Consider the following 18,975-nt stretch of genomic DNA (forward strand, 5'->3'; position numbering starts at 1 on the left):
CCCACTCAACCGTAACGCAGAGACAGGGGCGATGGTCGGTGCAAGGAGGCGGTCGGCTGTCTGCAAAGCTTGTGGAGCCGCACAAATTAATGTCAATATTGATATTGGACATAGCATTTGGGCCTGTTAAGCGCTAACGAGTTGCCAGGTGCCCGAGCAACTGGCCAGTGAAAGCCGGCCTAAGCTGACCATCCCCCTCCCCCCCCCCTCCCTCCCGGCGACCAGCCACACAAACGATGCCCCGCACACAGCTGCGTCTCTTTAGCGCGTGTTTAGTTTTCCGGTGTGCGGTTGGCGCGGTTTCCGCTGGCGTCCATTTGCATTTTGTTGCCACCATCCGGTTGTTGCTGCATTTGATTTTTAGCTTGTCTCATAATATATGTATGTACATGCATAACCACACACACACACACACACACACACACACACAGCTATTTCTATAGTCGCATTTGTATGTCTGCCGGCATTTAATTGCATTGCAATTTTTGCCTTTTTAACAGGTATGTATAAATTATTTTGAGGATTTGCACGGCTTTAATCAAACTATGTGCATACATTTTTATGGACTGCAAATTGTGTTGGTTAATTATTTAGTTTTAATAGAATATGAATAGAAATTTTACAGTTGACTAAAATATACTCTATAGGTGTATGAATATCAATATCTGCTGGAGGTATTTGCTGCATATACTATATATTACTTTCCACCAAGGCAGCAAATCCAACCAAATGTTTGCTGTTTCAGTTTTCAGTTTCTCACGATTGTGTGCCCAGGCGTATGCTAAGATTGGTTTTGATTCGGGTATTTCGCTCCAGTTCTGCATTTCTCAGAAGTGAAAGGGCAACATTCTCTCATTTTACCTTCAATCTCCCAACCTTATCATACCCACATACACACATTTAATAAATGCAGGGTATTAGAGCAGTAAATATTTATATATTACATATGACTTTAGGCATTGCCGCGTCAGCTTTGAGCAGTATTCAATTAAATCTTTTGCGGTATTTTACAGCATCGACCCTGGCAACGCTGCCTTAGGGTTGCCATCAAAAGCATATTCCTGTTTCAGGAACAATTTGACGTGCACGAAGTGCGTTAGAATACATGGTATATTGGCTATATATATTATATATAGTATATATATATAGGTATACCAGAATCGAGGGTCGAGTTCTGCTGAATCGAGGTTTCGAAATTGTGTTCTGTTTTAGCAAATATGGGATTTAACTGAAATGATTTGATTTAAATTATATGTTATATAATTATATTATAAAATACTCTTGGGGCTTTTCAAGAAGATTAGAATGCGACGACAGCAGAATCTCGGGAAGCTGAGCCAATTTGAAGGAATTGCCATTGGTTTTGGCTAATACTGGCTGGGACTGGCAAAGACAGTGTGTCAAGTGGCATTCAGTGTTGTTAAATGCCCGACGGCAGTGTTGCTAATTTTCACAAGTTTTTCACCTGCCACAGCTGCCGCATACTTTAGCTGAGCTTTGGCTCTAACGGACCACAAACTATCCCAGCGAGGGCTCAGGACGAGAACTATGCCAAAGATTTTGGCAAGTCAAGTGAAGACAGGACGAATGGGAGGCGGGTAGCGCACGATTTTAAATGAGTACATTTTGGTACAAGTTTATAAATATATTCAGAAAATTGCTAAAATACTTTAGCGCCGAGCAAAAATATTTTTCAACTTCTCCGCTGCTGCTGCCAAAAGTAACTTTCTCGTTTTGGGCAAGTTCGGCTGCTGTTGCAGCTGCCTAAGCCGCGGCCTTCGAGGCGTATACGCAATTCACTGAACATTTTTGTTCTTACTTATTTTTTATTTTTTTTTTTTGACTACATGCGCAAAGCTACCAATTACCAGCTGCCACAATTCGCCAGGGCTAGAACAAAAAAGTAGAAAATATACTAATAAAAAAAGAGAAGCAAAATCTAGAAGTTCCTATATCTTATATGGTTTTTAGCACATTGCCAGCCGGCATCGACTTTGGCTACAAGTAATCTGGCCAAAATGGACGAGTAAATCCGTTAGCTGCCTTACAGTTACTTCCGAGGCAGCCCCAAGGCATAGGTGTGTGTGCGGCTGCGAGTGCGGGTGTGTGGGTGTGTGTGGGTGTGCCCGTGTGTGTGGCAAGTAGCTGCAGTTATTCGTAGCTGCATTAACCAGGATTCAGTTGATATACCCTGTGCACACAAAGATGAGAAATAGTGTCATCTCGTATCCGGCACGAACTTAGTCCAAAACAAAATACGAATATTCTATGAAACTATTTCATTTTATATTTCGGTTCGTGAACTTTGCACCCAACGTCAACTTGATTTATATTCAACCTTTGCCTTGTCCCAATTTAAACGAATCAATTTAATATACTATTTTAAAAGCTTCTCAGTAATTATTAGCAAGAAAAACTAAAAATTCCGATTAACTAAAAGTCGCAAATAAATGATTGCATAAGGTTTTTTTTTAACTCTGATCAGGTTTAAGCTCACTCGCGAAGATCGTCGTAAAAATGTTCATAATGTTCTTCTCTCTTCTGACATCTTAAATTCGACTCAACTCATAGTTTTTAATTTTATAGAGATTTTATCAGAACGTAGTAGCATTCACAGTACTTTCACTCAAATTTTCATATGGAGCCTTCAGACTACAAAACCTCACTACAAAACTCATAAGGATGGGGAGTACAACAAAAGAATTTAACAAAAACACAAATAAAATAATTTAAAAAAAAAAATGTTATACATTAAATTCAAATTTTGTTCTTAAGCTGAAAGTGATTGTGATTTTTTAAAAAATATACGATAATATAAAATGTATTGTTCCATGTAAGTTAACATTTCGTATTACAACATTTAACATTTTTCCCAAGGTAATTTTACTTTCAGTCCCCCTTCTTCGTCGCATACACGGACATTTACTATGCACAATACAACATTGACCAACACTTCGACGTATGTCTATACACTTAAAAATATTTCCTAACACGCCGACATGCATATTACTAAAAGCTCGTACTGATATTCACACACTTAAATATGTGCAGAAACGTATTAACCAACACTACGATGTAATGACAACTTAAAAGCCATCAATTCAACACAATCTTATTACACATAGGTATTGTCTAACACTATGCCGCATAACTTAATAAAAAAAAATTGATGCTGAAATTCACTATTGCGCAACACTACAATGTATATATGTAAATGTAACTATTCACACACTCGAACTATCCAACACTGTGAGGTAGGCTGACTCGGAATCAAATATTTAAATTTACACTCAACTATGCTCATACTTGTATTGGCCAATACTACAACTTATGCACAATTCGCTGCACGAATTGATATACACACCGAACTATGCACCATAACCTATTGCCTAACACTACGACGTTCAACACTGGCATCGCGCTCTAACTAGACGAGGTAAGTTGACAGCACTGGCTCGTAAGCTATTCGCTAAAAATTTGGTTTGTTTTATATTCTTTAAGATCCTTGCCACAGCAAACACATGATGATGAGTAAAGAGCTTCGATATGTCAACGGGATGCTGTTTGATACGGACTGTATCTGCAATTAATATTAGAAGTTTTGCTGGTATCGCAAAGTACTCTATTTGAAGGTTTCCAAAATTTGCTGTGCTTTAATAAATATGTATACAAAATTATTAAAAGTTATATAGGAAGTAGTTTGCTTTTAAATATTTTCCTATAAGCAGTGCACTTGGTCTTAAGTTGGAAAGAACAATATCAGAATTTAAGTGCTGCCCATTTTGTGAAAAAAATTAACTTTTATGCAGTTACAAAAACGTGTATGGCTTCTATACTGAACAATGTGTTTCGATTTGATATCTTCTATGTTAACATACATGCACCTCAAATGTTATGTAATCGAGCCCAACTGAAGCCCAAGAGATCTGGTTACAGGGTATGTGTCGGTCGCTCACTCCAGCAACACCCGACTGGCACTTTGATTTGGTCATTGCATTCAAATAAAATATCAAGTTGCCATCGCGCTAGGCGTCTGCTGCTGGCCGAATTTTTTGCGATTTTCAATCTGGCCACCGTAATGCCAACTGTCAAACGTGAGATAGAGACAACAAGCGGCAAACAAATCCAGAGACAGAAAACCGCATTGCGAACTTTGTCCGGGAGCCAGGAGCCCCCCTTCATAAACTTTTAAACCAACAAAAACGTGCTGCCAGCACGAAAAATACACCGTGCGAAAAATGCCTAGGTATAAATTTATATTTATATTTTTTAGTCCACATACATCGTTATTAAAAAAAAAAATAATTATTGATAGTTTTAGATTGATGTACCAAAGTTTTGTCGGTTCTATTCACTGAAGATACCTTTCGAATTTTCCAACAAATTTTGCGATGCAACTTGCTTTTTTACTGTGCTTTCACATTAAATAAAGAAACTTATTGTCAACTTTTTATGGGTCAATCTGCTACAATAAATCAATTTATATATAACTTTACGTTACGACTTAAAAGTGGCCGAGTATTCAATAACGTTACGTACAACTTTTCCAATGCTATCAAATTCAATTGGTTTTTACTGCAGCATATGGAATTTGACCATATGGATACTAGAAAATAGCCGAGCATAAGTTCATAATAATACGTAGAGCTAACGTAATTTCCAAAATTAGACAACTAAGTAACCATTTATTATATACCTTACGTCAAAGATTCTTACGTTGTAAGCTTACGGTACGTAACCTGTAACCACTGTTTTCGGGACATGTTAACGTAACGTTAATGCAACTTCTGATTAAAACATTTCCTATGGCTGTCTTCAGTAATCTAAAGTATAAACAAGTTGTACTCTCCTTACGTTACACACTTACGTAACGTAACGGAACAAATATTAGCTTCTCTTGCAAGACCACTTGTCAAGTTTGTTGTGCTCTTGCGAACTTAAAAACATAACTAACCTGCAGAATGAACAGCTCAGCTCGCGGAAGTCCGACATATCGCCTGCTTACGTACGTACGTAAACGTAATGCAAAATTTATTGAAGTGGATATTTTGAATTTTCCATTAAGTTGGCATTTCCATACTTTGTGCCTCTTTGAGACGCACACAAAAAAAAAAAAAATGTCAAAATAAATCTAGAGCTATAACGTAACGTGCGTAAGTGTATTTACGGGCATAGATTCCTGTGTGTGTGTGTGTGTGTGTGCGTACTTGAATTGCCGCACATATTTTAGATGAAGGCACTTTGAAATTGGGAATGCATGCATTATTTTTTGCTAGAACGCCCAGCAAATTTATGTACGCGTCTATCTCTATATGTGACTCACTAAACCAACTGCTGTCCCCTCTTCCGCATCACCTAGGCCATCCCATCCTTACCAGCCTTGCCATCCTACACCCTGCACAATTCGCCGTCTTGGCTTGTCTTGAGCCCTGCCAGTTGCCGGTGCGGCTGAGCAGCCTTTCAAATGTCATATGAATTTTTTTGCGCTTGACTGTTGCCGATGCGCGTGTGTGTGTGTGGGCGTGTGTGCCTGTCTGAGTGTGTGTGTCTGTGTGTACGTATAATTATATGTATATTATGCATACCCTGTAGTCCGGGCTTGAACGAAGCACGCGCATAATCACCTTTCCTTGTGCCGGATAGGAGAAGCGACAGCACTGTCCCTTCTTCTAAACACCTAAAAGGCAACACGGTGCCAATTGGCCGACGAACACAGCCCACTATGCCGTGCGGCAGGGTATATAAATTTACATATACATATATATGAATTTGTGTGTTGTTATTTGTGCACAAATTTTCGTACACTTGATGTCAACCAACGCAATTTGGCCCGCGCTTGATCTTATGATAACCCCCCCCCCCTCAGGCTTTTATACCGCCTGTTCAACCACACCCCTCTAGCTGCCTGCCACTAAATACAAGCTGGCTGTCGCTATAATTTTCGAAAAGGATTTACAATGCTAAAATTACTTCCTAAGCCATTCGACCTTGTCGTCGTTACGTACCACCGCATCAGGCGCAGCCTCAGCCTCAGCCACAGCCACAGCCTCAGCGTCAGCCGCCGCCTTAGCCGCAGGAGCAGCAGCTGCCTCCTCTTATCGCGCATCCTTTTTCGCGCGAGTGTGTGTATGTGTGTGTGAGTGTGTGTCGCGTGCTTTTTCTCTAGTTCGCAACTATGCGCAAATCCTCACAACGAACTGTTTACATCTGGTGCGGATTCTGGATTGAGTCGTCTTTTTTGTATTTTTGGCCCGTCGACTGGTTTGTTTGTTCCCAGCCATATGCCAATGGCCTGGCATTGGTTGCTTTAATACCCTTTCATTTAAGCGCAAGGGTATCGTAGAAACTGGCTTGCTTTAAATATACATAGAAACTGGATATCTGATCTGTCTATCCCAAACAAACTCAGGCGCTATTTTGTAAAACAAAAAAAAACTTCTAGCAAACAAACTAGGATCTTATCGGTTTTTGGGTATGCCTCGGCTTAAGATTCAGTTCAATTCAGTTCTTATTGAAAAAATTAGTTTGCAGGCTAGATTCAAAGCAGCCAATCTTCATGTTAAATTTAACATTAACTTTGTTTTAATTTCATTTAGCTATAGGCCTTTTTAACGCAATATATATTTTATAATTATGTGCAAGAGCGTTCTACTCTCATCCTTCTCAAATTAACATGCCTGCAATTTCACGCCAAGGCTGTAATATGGTCAAATTATTGACAGGTGGCAACACTGGAACACTTTAGAACATTGACAACTCTAACAATTGTAATCTTATATTGATGCATTAGATTTCACCTTTCAGATTGTCTGTCCGTCAGTTAAATGAAATATGTAACACGTTAAAGGGCTTTTTAGCTTTGACAGCAAGTGGGACTTGATTACAGGATAACTGCCAGTCAAGCACTCAAGAGTAGAGTGCGCTATTTTCTATCTTTTTTATTTTTGAACTTGCTTTTGGCACTTTTGCATATTAAGAATGTGTGTGCGCTAGGGTGTGTGTGTGTGTGTGTGTGTGTGTGTGTGTGTGTGTGCGGTCTTTGTCATCCTTAGGCTTTTTTGGCCGCTGTTCAACACTGGCTGCACGCCCACTCAACGACAGCTGCTGCCAGCATTTTACACTGCCAGCTGCAAGTTGCTGTCCCCGTTGCCTGTCGTTGCCTTTTGAACTTTAATATGCGCCTCGTTGGCGACGGTGTGTGTGTGTGTGTGCGATGTGTGTCTGTGTGTCTGTGTGCGACAAAGGACAGCTCAATTTTACAAAGGCGTTGATGTGTGCACACACACACACACACACACATATGCACGACCGCGCACACACATGCTTTGCAAAGGAAACCCTCTTAGTTGCCGGAGTAATTCCCATTTATAATTTACTGTCGTCGATTTATAAATGAGCCGATGCCATCATCGTTGCCCGCGTTACCGCTGCATGTGCCACCAATTGGGCGCCTCAGACTCAAGTGCTTAACATAATTTTAGGCGTATTTGTGGCATTAACAGGGACAAAGGCAAACGATTGTCTCCGTACGCCTTAGTGTGCTCGTATGTGCGTGTGTGTGTCTTATACACTGCGCCAAAATGCAGCCTAAAGCCGCTGAAAGCTCATTTAAGTTTAAGCATGGCTTTGACTTTGTGATCCCCCAAACCCAGTTTATGTTTATAATAAATAAAAAAAGGATTGAAATACTTAATACAAGCCGGTTGTTAGATCACTTTTATATGAACATAGCGTTATGATCAAATTGAGCTCTGAGTTAAATGAAAGATTTCATTCATTTGCATACTGATGCATTTTGTGCAGTGTACACATTTGATAGTTCCACAGGTGCGCTATAGACAGCCCTTAAGCTCTGCACAGCTCTGACCCGTTGCCGTTGCCTGAGCCGCAGGCATTGTCGCATATGTGTAATTAGAAATTTATAAAGTGCAGCTTTCGTATGCGACAGCATATACCCAAAATCAGCAGCCACAAATCTGGGCTTAATGCGGTCTCGACATCTTGCAACCATTATTATTTGAATTAAAGCTGCAATTTTCACATGGTTATTTCAATGCAAGAATATTTTTGAACTCAGCTCACGTGTTCATCGTATACAGCCAATTATCCGCCGCGCAAGCAGAGCACTCAGACTCTGAGATCTGCCAAATGTTAAGGATATACACAAATGGTGTCCTATTCCACAGCTCGGTATCGCAACGTTGACTGCCACACAAAATTAACTAGTGTTAACCCAATTCCGCAAGACGTAGCTCGGGCCAAGAACTACGTATATGAATCAATGTGTACAAATATATACATATATATAAGTATATATGTTATTATATACATCTGAATAGTATATTCAAGTACAACTGCTTACCATATGCATTTGGCTGAATTAAACGCTTTCAATTGAATATCCGCTTGAAAGTCTTTTACGGTGCACTTAAGCAAAAAAAAAAAAAAAAAAAAAAAAAAATGTTTGTCTCTTTCAAAAAAAAACGAATTGGAACTAATTTAACTTTATTTAGTAATTGTTTAAAATTTCAAACAGCTTACTTGATTTGATACTCTCTTTTTTCTTCAATTCCTCTTTATGCCTTGTCCGTAAACGTTGCAGAGTAGGCACTGCTAAGCTTTATATCTTCTTCAAATGTAACAAAACAAGCTCAAGCTTTACAGCTTCAAATACTTTATACAGTGTTAATCTTTTTTAAGCAAAACCAAAATTTTCATTGACATAAAGCTTCGTAGTGCATTGCGAAAATTAATTGACTTCAATTCAAAAACGCTTCAAATGCAACCTGGAAGCTCCTACTGTCAACAATCGTACGATTTTGTTATGCTAGCACACAAAACGTGTTTCGTATATTAAAGCTTTAAGTAAAAACTACAACTTTTCCATAATTATTCACAAATAGCTGCACATCTATTTTAAGCATATGCACAAAGCTTTTTGTAATTTGTTAAATTCAACGGCGTCTAGTAGGTCCTTCTCTGCTCTCTCTCTCTCTCTCTCTCTCTATCTCTCTCTCCCTGCTTCTCGCTCCCTCTCGCTCTGTCTCTAGTTTGAAACTTATAAAATTATGATACCCAGAAAGCAACAAATTTTAATTGCAAGAAAATTTTCGTAATTCACGCACACAAGACAGAGACATAGATAAACTCATATGTGTAAGCCGAGGGAGGTGTGGCTGCGGCGAGCGAGCATGGGCGTAGAAAGGGGGTCCGCTGTCGGAATGGACGCAAGCTACTAATGTAGCCAAAAGTAATACGAGCGAAGGGCGTGTCTGCAGTTGGAGGTAGCCCTAGGATTGTAAAATAAACCAAGACCAAAAAAAAAAAATAAAAATAAATAAAAAACAAACCAAAAGCTCGTTTCAAGTTGTGGAAGAGTTAAACTATGGAGAAGGGGGCTGGGAGTTGGGGCTGCCTCGAAACTATGCAGCTGATTGCATGTGTGTGTGTTTGTGTGTGCGATTGTGTGTGTGCGTGTGTGTGTGTGTGTGTAAGTTATAAATTTATTTAGCCAACGCGCGTATAGCGCATAAATTGCTGAGCGCAAGCTGCTCAAGGGTTGCCACCCCGTTCCACAGTTACATTCTAGAAATGCCAGGCGCTTTGCTCTGTGTGAAGAATTGAAATTTATTGTTATTGTAAGCCTCACACACACACACGCACACAGAGAGACTGCACCTTGTGGTGTTGTTGTTGGTGCTGCTGCTGAATTACCCGCAGACAAAATAATAATGTAATAATAATTTTTCCAACTCGTTAACACATGGAACGTGCGTTACACATGCACGAACTGAACTCCGACCCAGAGACCACCAAAGACCAAAGACCCAAAAACCACCTTCGAACCGAAAGGCGAACCTGAAACTGAGCCGTAACGTAACCCCAACCCCAACCCCTCAATCTCCGCCAGCAACCACCATTATGACCAACATGTGGCATGTAAGTAAAGCGTTTCCTAGTCGGCAAAAGCGGCGGAAATCGTGTGTGGATTAGATGCATCTAGTCGAAATTAATGATGCGAACAAAGAAATGTTGCGGCAAGATGGTGAAGATATGAATAACAAGGAAGAGAACAGTCAAGGAATTAGTCGGAAAAGCAAGTGGAAGTCGAGAGTGTTGAATACCAGGGAATGCCTTGAACCTAGATCCGAGCTGACATTCCAATCGAACAGCCTACAAGAAACCACAGTCGCATCCTCATTAAATTTCAGATCTTAGATAGCACTCAACTGTGTGAGTATATTCAAATGCAAATATACATACATCTTTAAAGGTGAGTTGTTTGAAATTTCGGTAGGTATGGATGGAAATATCCAAAAAGTCGAGTATTCCAAGTCTGCGTATACTAAACGGGAAGCTACATACCAATTCAGATATATCTAGCTCTTATTATCTTCGAGTTCTGCTTAAGAACTGTATCTCAAGATCGATATTTATCGATATTAAGACAATGTATCGATATTTATCGATATTTATTAAAATTAAGACAATGGATGGATGAGATGTCATGATTAAATCAACTCAACACATCATTCCGATTGTATATCATTTTACCATCTATAACCATACACGGTTATGCTTTGGTTCAGGTTTACTTTCGGTTTTACATAGGCGTACTTTAAAGGGATTCAGCACATTGAGTCCTAGATATACGCTCATAATATCAGAAAATTGAAATTGTTTTGCCTCTGATTTACTTGGTCTAAGAATTTAAAAGCAAAAGCCTTAGCAGCCGCTCGCACATGTGATTAAAATAAATAATTCCAAAACAATTCCAAATCGATTCAATCCAATCCGCACAATCAGCCAACAACTTGTAATTGAAATTTAAATAACTATTTGTAGGGACTTGCCACAATCAGAGCAGAGCTCAAATGGGGTTGATTCTTTGATTTAAGCTGAACTAAACGACGTGATGCTGGCCGCAATCTAAAAATATTTGATTTATTCAATGCTTGGCATTCTATGGTATAATCATTTCTCAGGCTTTGCCTTATTTCATTTTCTTTCTGGCACAAAACAAGAGCTTAACAAGGCGACCGCAGCAGCTGCCTTTCTACGTTTTTATACCTCGCAAACTATTGAAAATGGTAGATTGGGGTAGATTGCCGCTATGCCAGTGCATGTAACAGGCAGAAGCAAGGAACAAGGAGCCCAGCATTTTTATATATCTGCTTGATCAGGTCGACCGACTCGATCTCCGGGATATTTTTCCTCCTATGGCATAAGCAGAACAGGTCTATCTTTGTTTTTGTCAGTTTAATAAACTATCGATAAATATCGATTTTGAGAAATGACCTTAAGCCAAACTTTGGGTTTTGAGCACCAAACTGAAAGAAGCTCATATTTAAGGTGCAAGCCCTTAGATTTGGCATTAAGCTCTGAAAATGTCACAAACTATAGACTTAACACACTCAAGATAACTACGAATGCGTTTCCAATAGAATGTGTCTAATTGGGGACGAAGCACAGCGGTATCTTTATAGCCGAATACAGGGTATACCCTAGAGTCGTTCACTCCCGACTGAAGCACTCTTAGTTGCTTTATTTTCCTGTGCATCCATGCTTTATTCTCAGCTTTCCTTTCACTGACAGCACAAAAAACGAGAAACGAACCACAAAAAGAATAAAAATCCATTTGTAAGGCGCTTTTAGTGCAGTGGGTCGACCCGTTGGCCGGCTGCCCGGCTGCCCAGTCGCCGGTTCGTCTAGCTGCCTGGATTGCTGGAGCTGAACTAGAATAAAATAATTGAATTCAATTTATCGGCATAAATTGTTTTAATTAAAACTGAAAAACAATGCACAGCAAATATCAAAGGCACACCGACGCGTTGATGGTCTGTTTTTTTTTTTTTTTGTTGCCTGTGTGGAACTGTGTGGAACTTTTAAAAATAATTTGATTAAATTGTATTTATATAAAATAAGATTTTAAGATATCTAAATTGAACTGAAATAGGCTTTGTTTTCTTTTTTCTTGTCAACATTTTCCCTTTTTTGTGTTGCCGTCTTAGCACTTTCTGGCATTAAATAAATTAAACTCGGTTTATGCTTACAAAACGAAATTTGCTCTCAAATAGTTTGATTCATATTCGACCTCACGCATTTACCAATGTATTTGCTATCATTAGCATGCATATTTAAAATATGCCTCTGAACTACTATTAAAACAATTTTTGAGCCATAGCTTTATATTTGGATAATCATATTCTATAAGAAACCTAGCTTATATACAAATATGTAAAAATATACCAATTCACAAGGATTTTAGAATTTTAGTTCATTTTTGAACCAGTTTTTAGAACATTTTTAACAAACAACCATCAATTACAACTTCCAACCAAGATTTCTACTCTTAAAGTTTTCCAGCTATCGCCCTGAAGCAAGTTTAAGCCCAATTTTGAGCACCGATTAAAGCATTTGAAATATTTTCAATCACAAATGAAGCTACAAAAGTGGACACTTATTCTGCAAACCAATTTTTTTGCCCCTTATGGAACCACTTTTAAGGAACACGCAAACGATCACAAGAACATTTATTGTCATGTGTGGATGTAAACAAATAGCTTAGAGTCAATTTAAATTTCATATAATAACCTATTTCTAAAATTTTTTTTTTTGTGACGATGATATAGTTAAAGGACTCGCATCGGAGTCCTGAAGGCACTTGTTCATGTCAGGACCAAGCAAAAATTGCCGAATGCTGCGCAGAACAACAATAAAGACATTCGTCATTTGAGCAGAAGGCACATCGGTTAAGTTGGTTTAGTTAGAATTGAATGCTAGGAACTAGAAATTGCGTTAAAAGAATTTGAAATTTGGTATAAAAAAAAAAAAAGAGGACGGAACACAAAGAACAATTGTTTGCTTGCGAACTAGTTCCTGTTTGATCTTCTGCTGTTTGCCAACACTTAAAGGCTGGCCCAAATCTGTGCAATTAGCTCGTCCGTCTGCTGTATAAAAGTTTCGAGTGGAACTATTTGTTGATCGATCGGTATCTCATCCAGTTCAATATCTACATCCATTTCTAGTTCATCCGGCTCTGAGTCCGAATTTGGCTCCGGCGTTGTCTCACGCTCCTGATCCAAGTCATCCAAATGAATGTCCTGCATCTGCGATAAGTTCGGTTGCATGGAATCGTTCACATTGTCCATGGAGTCCAGATTATTCGAATAGAAGGAGAAGGTATACGGCGCACCGCTGCGACCCGGACTTTCGCTTTGTGAGCTGGCCGAAGAAGTGGCCAGATTCTCCTGGGGACGCCAATGGCTATAGAAGGAGAGCGGCACAGACTCATCTGGATATTGACGATAGTTGGGACTATGACGCAGACCCCTGCGATAGTTAAAATTTTCGTACGTATGGCGCCAGGCATAACGCTCCTCCTGGGCCGTCTGGGCGGGCAGTTCGCCAACAAGCCGCCGGAATGGACGACTGAGCTCTGTCTCAAAGGTGCGATCCTCGTTGTACTGCCAGGCGTTTAGATCCTCGCTGCTGCAGCTTATCTCTGAGCGTATATCCTCAATGTCGCCATTGGTCCCGCACGATCCAATGTCCCAATCATCATCATCCGCCTGCGTAGGCTCATTGGCCAGATTAACCCAATCGGAATTGAGGCGTGTGGCTAGACCGGTGGCATGGGCGCGCAACTGGCGCACCATGTACGCATCGAAGGATTCATCATCCTCAAAATCGCTCTCCCAGCTCTCCTCATCGCCCTGTTCCTCCTCGTTCTCCTCCTCGCTGCTAGTCAGCGACCAGAACTGCTGCGGAAACTCCTCAAAGTCGGGTCCTAAAAATATTGAGCTGCGTATATCCGAATCCGAGGATGACGAATCATTATCGCACTTGATCTGCGAATCATCATAGTCATCGTAGGGCACGTATTCCGGTGTGCACTCACAGGTCTCGCCCTCATCCTCGGTTTCATCCTCGGTCTCGCTGCTGATCTCCTCGTCGGTATGCAGCTCATTAATGTCCGTCTGCTGAGACTCGTCCTCAACTTTGGCCGGCAACGGAGCCACGTTGGGCATAAAGAGCTGTTCGGCAGCCTGCACTGAACGCTGAACCCGTTCCAGCATCGCCTGCAGCGATTGGCTGGTGAAGTGTATGTCCTGGACCAGGGCCGGCAGCACGGGATTCTGTTGTGGCGCCACCCAGCCAAAGACGTTATCCAATATCCTGGCCGTGCGCATCACATAACTGCAATAGTGCTCCACCATGCGGTATACGGCCGTTGGCTGAACGAATCCGCCGCCGACTAGAATGCGGGGCGTGGACTGCACCGGATTACGGGGTAAGTCCAGGGGACTCATCATCAGCTGTTGCAATATATTGCCACCGGCTGGATCCTGTACCAAACCCAAATTCTGTATCAATTCCGGATTCACGGTGAAATTGTGTATAGTATTCGTATAATGCTGGCCATTGTGAATGATCAATGTGGATATACACCAGGTGGCCGGTATTGGACCCGTCTCGGGTGCTATATTTATGTGCATTACGGTGCCCGGCGCCACCTGAATGGTAAACATGCAATTCTCCGATTGACGCATCAAATTTGTGGTATCTCGCTGCATCTTCTCTCCATCGGCATCGTCCATTTGCTCGTCCTGTATGTCCAGTTTGCGGTTACCCTCATCCATGCCTGTGCTCTAATCATATATCTATATAAATACATATGCATTTATACACACATACACATACATATACATATATATATATATATGTTAATGTATATGTATATGTTTTGTTTGGTGCCGCGTCTTGAGCTGTTTCAATTAAAAGACATTATTGCCAAATTAGATTTCCAATCGAAAATTCACTTTTCAATTACATCTCAAGTACCCCCCGCAATTAATATCCGGCGTATTCCGTTCAATTAATATAGTACGCCTGCGGGCATATGCCGATTGTTCAACCCTCCTCGAGAGAGGTTGTCTTTTTAAATTTAATGCTCGTTTCTTTGTCACTTACCCACCTGTTTGAAATATTTGTGGTTTTTTGCACGGAAATTTGTGTGCTTCAATTTTTTTCAGCTTTTTTTTTTAATTTTTTATTTTTTTTTGGGGGGGGGGGGGGGGGGGGTAGAGGATTAAGTCACAAAATTGATGTGTTTTGTTATAAGGAATTTTCTCAAACTGTCACCTGGAACTGCTTTGCTTCTCTTGTGCAAATGAAACGAACGAGAAACGACCCTGTCTCGCCATTCGGCTTGGCCTACTATACATATATCATTTTTGTGTTCTATTTCGCATTCCAAATTGAAGCCGCAGCCTAATTGGCACGTTTATGGTATGAGACTAGAAGTGGGTCCACAACCCTTTACAATAAGCATTATATAATTAGCAAATTATTAAAATTTAAGTTCTTTGACTTAAGTTTCAGCAACTGGTTTAACTAATAGATTCTTGCTCTCAAACACATTCATACTCTCTCACAATTATTATCGTCAATAAATCTTACATGGGTTTGTCTGAAATCCATATAGCCACCATAGAAACAAGCGCTCAAGAAATAAGTGTAGATAAAATCTTATCAATATCGGACCAATTACCATATGCACTTGGTTAAGCCGCAAGAATAGTTAACAATAACAGCAACTGGCCTTTGCTTGCGTGCTTTTTGCTTCCGCTTAATTGGCAGCACTGGCGCATGCGTTAAGTTGGCTGCGCCTGCGTGTTTCGCTATACATATGAAGTTGGCTGCGCCGGAAATTCGCCTCGCATATTAAGTTGGCTGCGAGACAATTTAGCTGCCAACTGGCTTCTTGTGACTTGAGTGGAAAATTAGCTGTTGAAATCGGTTTGCCTTTTCAAGCAAATAATTTTTCAGTTTCAATTTGGAGCGATTTTCGATTTAGAAAAGTCAGCCCTTGTTTTGTAGCCAAAATCCAATCAGCCAATGCCCTCGTGTTCGCCGCCTGCTTGAACAAATTTCTGCATATTTGGTGCTAATGGAATTTTAACACAAATTAGTTGTATTGCCTAAATGCCAGCAAGCAATTTGGTAATATGTCAGAGCCAAAAGTTGACCTGCGGCATTTCAGTCATCGTTTGCTCGGGAATGGGAACCAAAGGCACTGGTAACTGGGCTATGACAAGGTGTGCGGGGTTGGCGTAACCGCAAAACCAATTTCGTTGGCCGAGTGCTTTTTGTGCTTGAGTCGAGGACGGCAGTTGTGGTGGCAACTGGAGTCGGAATGGGAGTCGGAGTGGGAGTCGAAATGGGGGTCGGAGTGGAAGCTGGAGTCAAAGCTGCTGCTCTGTTGACTGTGTGCGATTGGCAATTTCTTAGCTGCGTCATCCGGCTTGCCACATGCCACATGCCACATGGCTTATGCCACGGCCAGTTGGCACAGTTGCAACTGCTGCTGCAGGCAACATGGCTAATAAGATGGGCTCTACACACACACACACAGACACTGTCAAGCTACAATATTGGTATTAAATATTTTTACTTGACATTGCGCTGCAATAAAATCAAATCAACAGCAACAAGTGAAACAGAGACAGAGAGAGAGAGAGGCACAGTATCTGTGGCCAGGGCTGTCAACTCGCTAGCAATAACTATTATGCCACCCCTCCTCTTTTTACAGCAGTTCCCCTCCCAGAGAAAATGAAATAATTTTGCCGCAAGGCAGCAAAAAGGAAACGAAAAGAAGGCAAAGGCAAAGGCATAAGCGTAGCAGCGACCAAAGCGGAACGGGCAAAAATATTATCGAACGTGATTTATTTTATTTGCCGCCATCGCTCTTTGAGTTAAAGGAAAAATATTTGGTGAGCACTGTAAAAACAAGAGCAGCTAGCGCAGGGCCTTAGGCGCTGCCGGCATCGAGTACTGTCAGCGCCCAGCATCGAGTAGCGAGTACAATTCCATCTTCATTTTAAATAATAATAGACGACAAGTAAATGTAAATGTTTTTCTTAGCACATTTATTCCACGATTGTTTTCATAATGTAATATGCAATAACAGTCACAGCAGAGAGCTGATAAAAGTGCATGCATGATTGGACTCAATGTGATTGTAAGCTAGCAGCGGGTGAAACGAAGCTTCGTTTCAACATAAACTGATTTGCAATAAAATATATATAAGCATATAGCTATCTCTACCCAGCCATTAATGCACATAGCTACTCATTACTCAATAAAATAGTAAAGAGAAACGAAGAGCGAAAAAAAAGAGAAAGAAGGCGAAAGAGTATGCAAAAGTGCAAACTTATATTAAGGCATTAGCATAGAAAATGCATAAATTTCCAAAATAATTTGTTAGCATAACCCACTAAAAGCAGAACTTGAAAATCTTGGCCTTGCTTGAATTCATGAGAATCGCATAGAGAGTCTGTAAAAATAGGTTTGTCTGAATTTGTCGAAAATGAAAGGTTCATGCAAACATACAAGTGCACATACATAGATATACATGCATATATGTACTACAACATTTATTACCCGGCCTTACCAGGATCTAGAGGTTTTCTATACATGTTAAGCTTTTCACTTTTCTTCTCTGCGTGCAAGCATTTAAGTCTAGCCCTACTACCTTTAAGAGTAATGTTCAGAAGTACTCAATTTTCCACCAAGCGAGATGAATTTACCAAAATCACGTCCTCAAGCGATTTTGTGTTTTACCTTGCAGTATATAGCGCGGGAGTGGCTTTATCTTAAATGTTTGCTGAATTTGCAAACAGCTGAATATGCTCTATTTGCACAGCATCTCTCAACCTAAACTCAAATAACCTCAACTGCATGTTAAAATGCAACACGAACATGTTCTAAACATAACCCAACCACACACTCACCTACACTTAATATCTGGCTAAGCCATAATTTTACGCTTACTGGCTGGCATATTTTAGGCCAGAATCTCAGCCAGCTTCGGGCTTTGGTTAGTTGCCGTTGGGCCGACGCGTCCAACTGGAGTCCCATCCATTTGGCCCATCTATTTTGGTGGTATCTACTGCGGCTGCTGCTGCTGTCCACTTACGAGACACCACGTTGCCTAGTTGCCTGGTTCCGGCTAATCCGAAGCATCCACGACCTGCACACTGGCAGCTGCTCTGCTCCAAATTGCATGCAAACAGTGGCAACAGCAAAGGGGGAAGGAGATGGGATGGGGGGCGGGTAGCAAAGCAAAAGAAAGGCGAAACTGCAATAGGAAAAAAAGCATAGATAGTCTCCTCTGCATACAAAAATTATGCAATGCTCGAGCTTTAAAGTAGATTACACGAATATTTTGCGCGCCGGCACAAAAGCCCACGACGGGCATTAATCACGGAAGCGACAGCATCCACCTCCCTATGACCACCCAAGACCCCCCCCCCCCCCCCTGCCTAAACCTGGTGTCTGCCTGTATTGTATTTCTAAATAGTGTGCTACGCCCACAGACGGGGGGTTTTTCTTACTGTGGGTAGCGGCCAGGGCTGGTGCTAATAAATTGCCAACGTGCTGGAGTGCCGGAAAACCCTTTGGGTTTTTCTCTCAGATTTTCCTCCATATTGCATTTGGGCCGCCAAGAAATTAACATAATTTTTCAATTGCCGTTTCGTTTGCCAACACGTGGGCGCCTGCATCGATGCCCTCAATAATTGTCTAGCCATATTTTATTGGCCGCTGCGAATCCGATTTTGAAATCGAAATGCAAGACATTTAAGCTCTTCAAATATGCAGACAAAAAATAGCACTGATCCTCACAATTTACAGAAAGCCAAAATCGATATATATCGATTGCCAAACTTGAAGATTATTAGCGTCGTATAGACATAAGCTCACACAGATGAAGTATTTGTAGTCGGCTCTCCGACTAAAACCTTGTTTTAGGCATATGCCAAAATTGGGTTCACGGAATTTTTAATAAAATGTAACGGCAAATGCAGACTTAACTCAAGTCTCAATTGTTCTTTCTCTTCCTCTCTCTTTCCCTCTCTCTCTCTTTCTTTTTCTCTTTCTTTCTCTCTATATTTTTCTCTCTCTCTCTCTATA

At 40.8% G+C, this 18,975-nt stretch overlaps 2 protein-coding genes and 2 long non-coding RNA genes across 7 annotated transcripts in view; 1 reads left to right on the top strand and 3 right to left on the bottom strand.

Annotated features, from left to right (window-relative positions):
• The window catches only part of mei-9 (DNA repair endonuclease XPF mei-9), a 64,335-nt gene that overhangs the window by 24,396 nt on the left and 20,964 nt on the right, over positions 1 to 18,975 (bottom strand). The gene's annotated exons all lie outside the window — the stretch shown is intronic.
• Positions 2,674 to 3,687, top strand: LOC26531538 (uncharacterized). The gene is made up of 3 exons (XR_001449920.3): positions 2,674 to 2,833; positions 2,894 to 3,436; positions 3,502 to 3,687. It is a non-coding gene; the product is annotated as an uncharacterized lncRNA (long non-coding RNA).
• LOC26531652 (uncharacterized) lies at positions 7,690 to 8,459 on the bottom strand. The gene is made up of 3 exons (XR_001449922.3): positions 8,363 to 8,459; positions 8,083 to 8,265; positions 7,690 to 8,028 (listed from the first exon to the last, which is right to left on the bottom strand). It is a non-coding gene; the product is annotated as an uncharacterized lncRNA (long non-coding RNA).
• Positions 12,517 to 15,128, bottom strand: LOC6633372 (uncharacterized). Of its 4 annotated transcripts, none has more exons than XM_015169956.3 (2): positions 14,978 to 15,128; positions 12,517 to 14,663 (listed from the first exon to the last, which is right to left on the bottom strand). In XM_015169956.3, exon 2 carries the CDS (start codon positions 14,640 to 14,642, stop codon positions 12,909 to 12,911), a length of 1,734 nt encoding a protein of 577 aa, XP_015025442.1. In that variant the 5' UTR covers positions 14,643 to 14,663; positions 14,978 to 15,128; the 3' UTR covers positions 12,517 to 12,908. The 4 variants fall into 4 exon arrangements, with proteins under 4 accessions (XP_015025442.1, XP_002057325.1, XP_015025441.1 ...); XM_002057289.4 differs by having other exon boundaries at positions 12,517 to 14,651; positions 14,978 to 15,123; XM_015169955.3 differs by having other exon boundaries at positions 14,974 to 15,068.

The sequence above is a fragment of the Drosophila virilis genome, chromosome X, assembly GCF_030788295.1.
Source record: "Drosophila virilis strain 15010-1051.87 chromosome X, Dvir_AGI_RSII-ME, whole genome shotgun sequence".
Classification (NCBI taxonomy): domain Eukaryota; kingdom Metazoa; phylum Arthropoda; class Insecta; order Diptera; family Drosophilidae; genus Drosophila; species Drosophila virilis.

Excerpts from the sequence above, each read along its gene's own strand:
- LOC6633372 (XM_015169956.3), bottom strand. The coding sequence starts at position 14,642 with ATGGATGAGGGTAACCGCAAACTGGACATACAGGACGAGCAAATGGAC.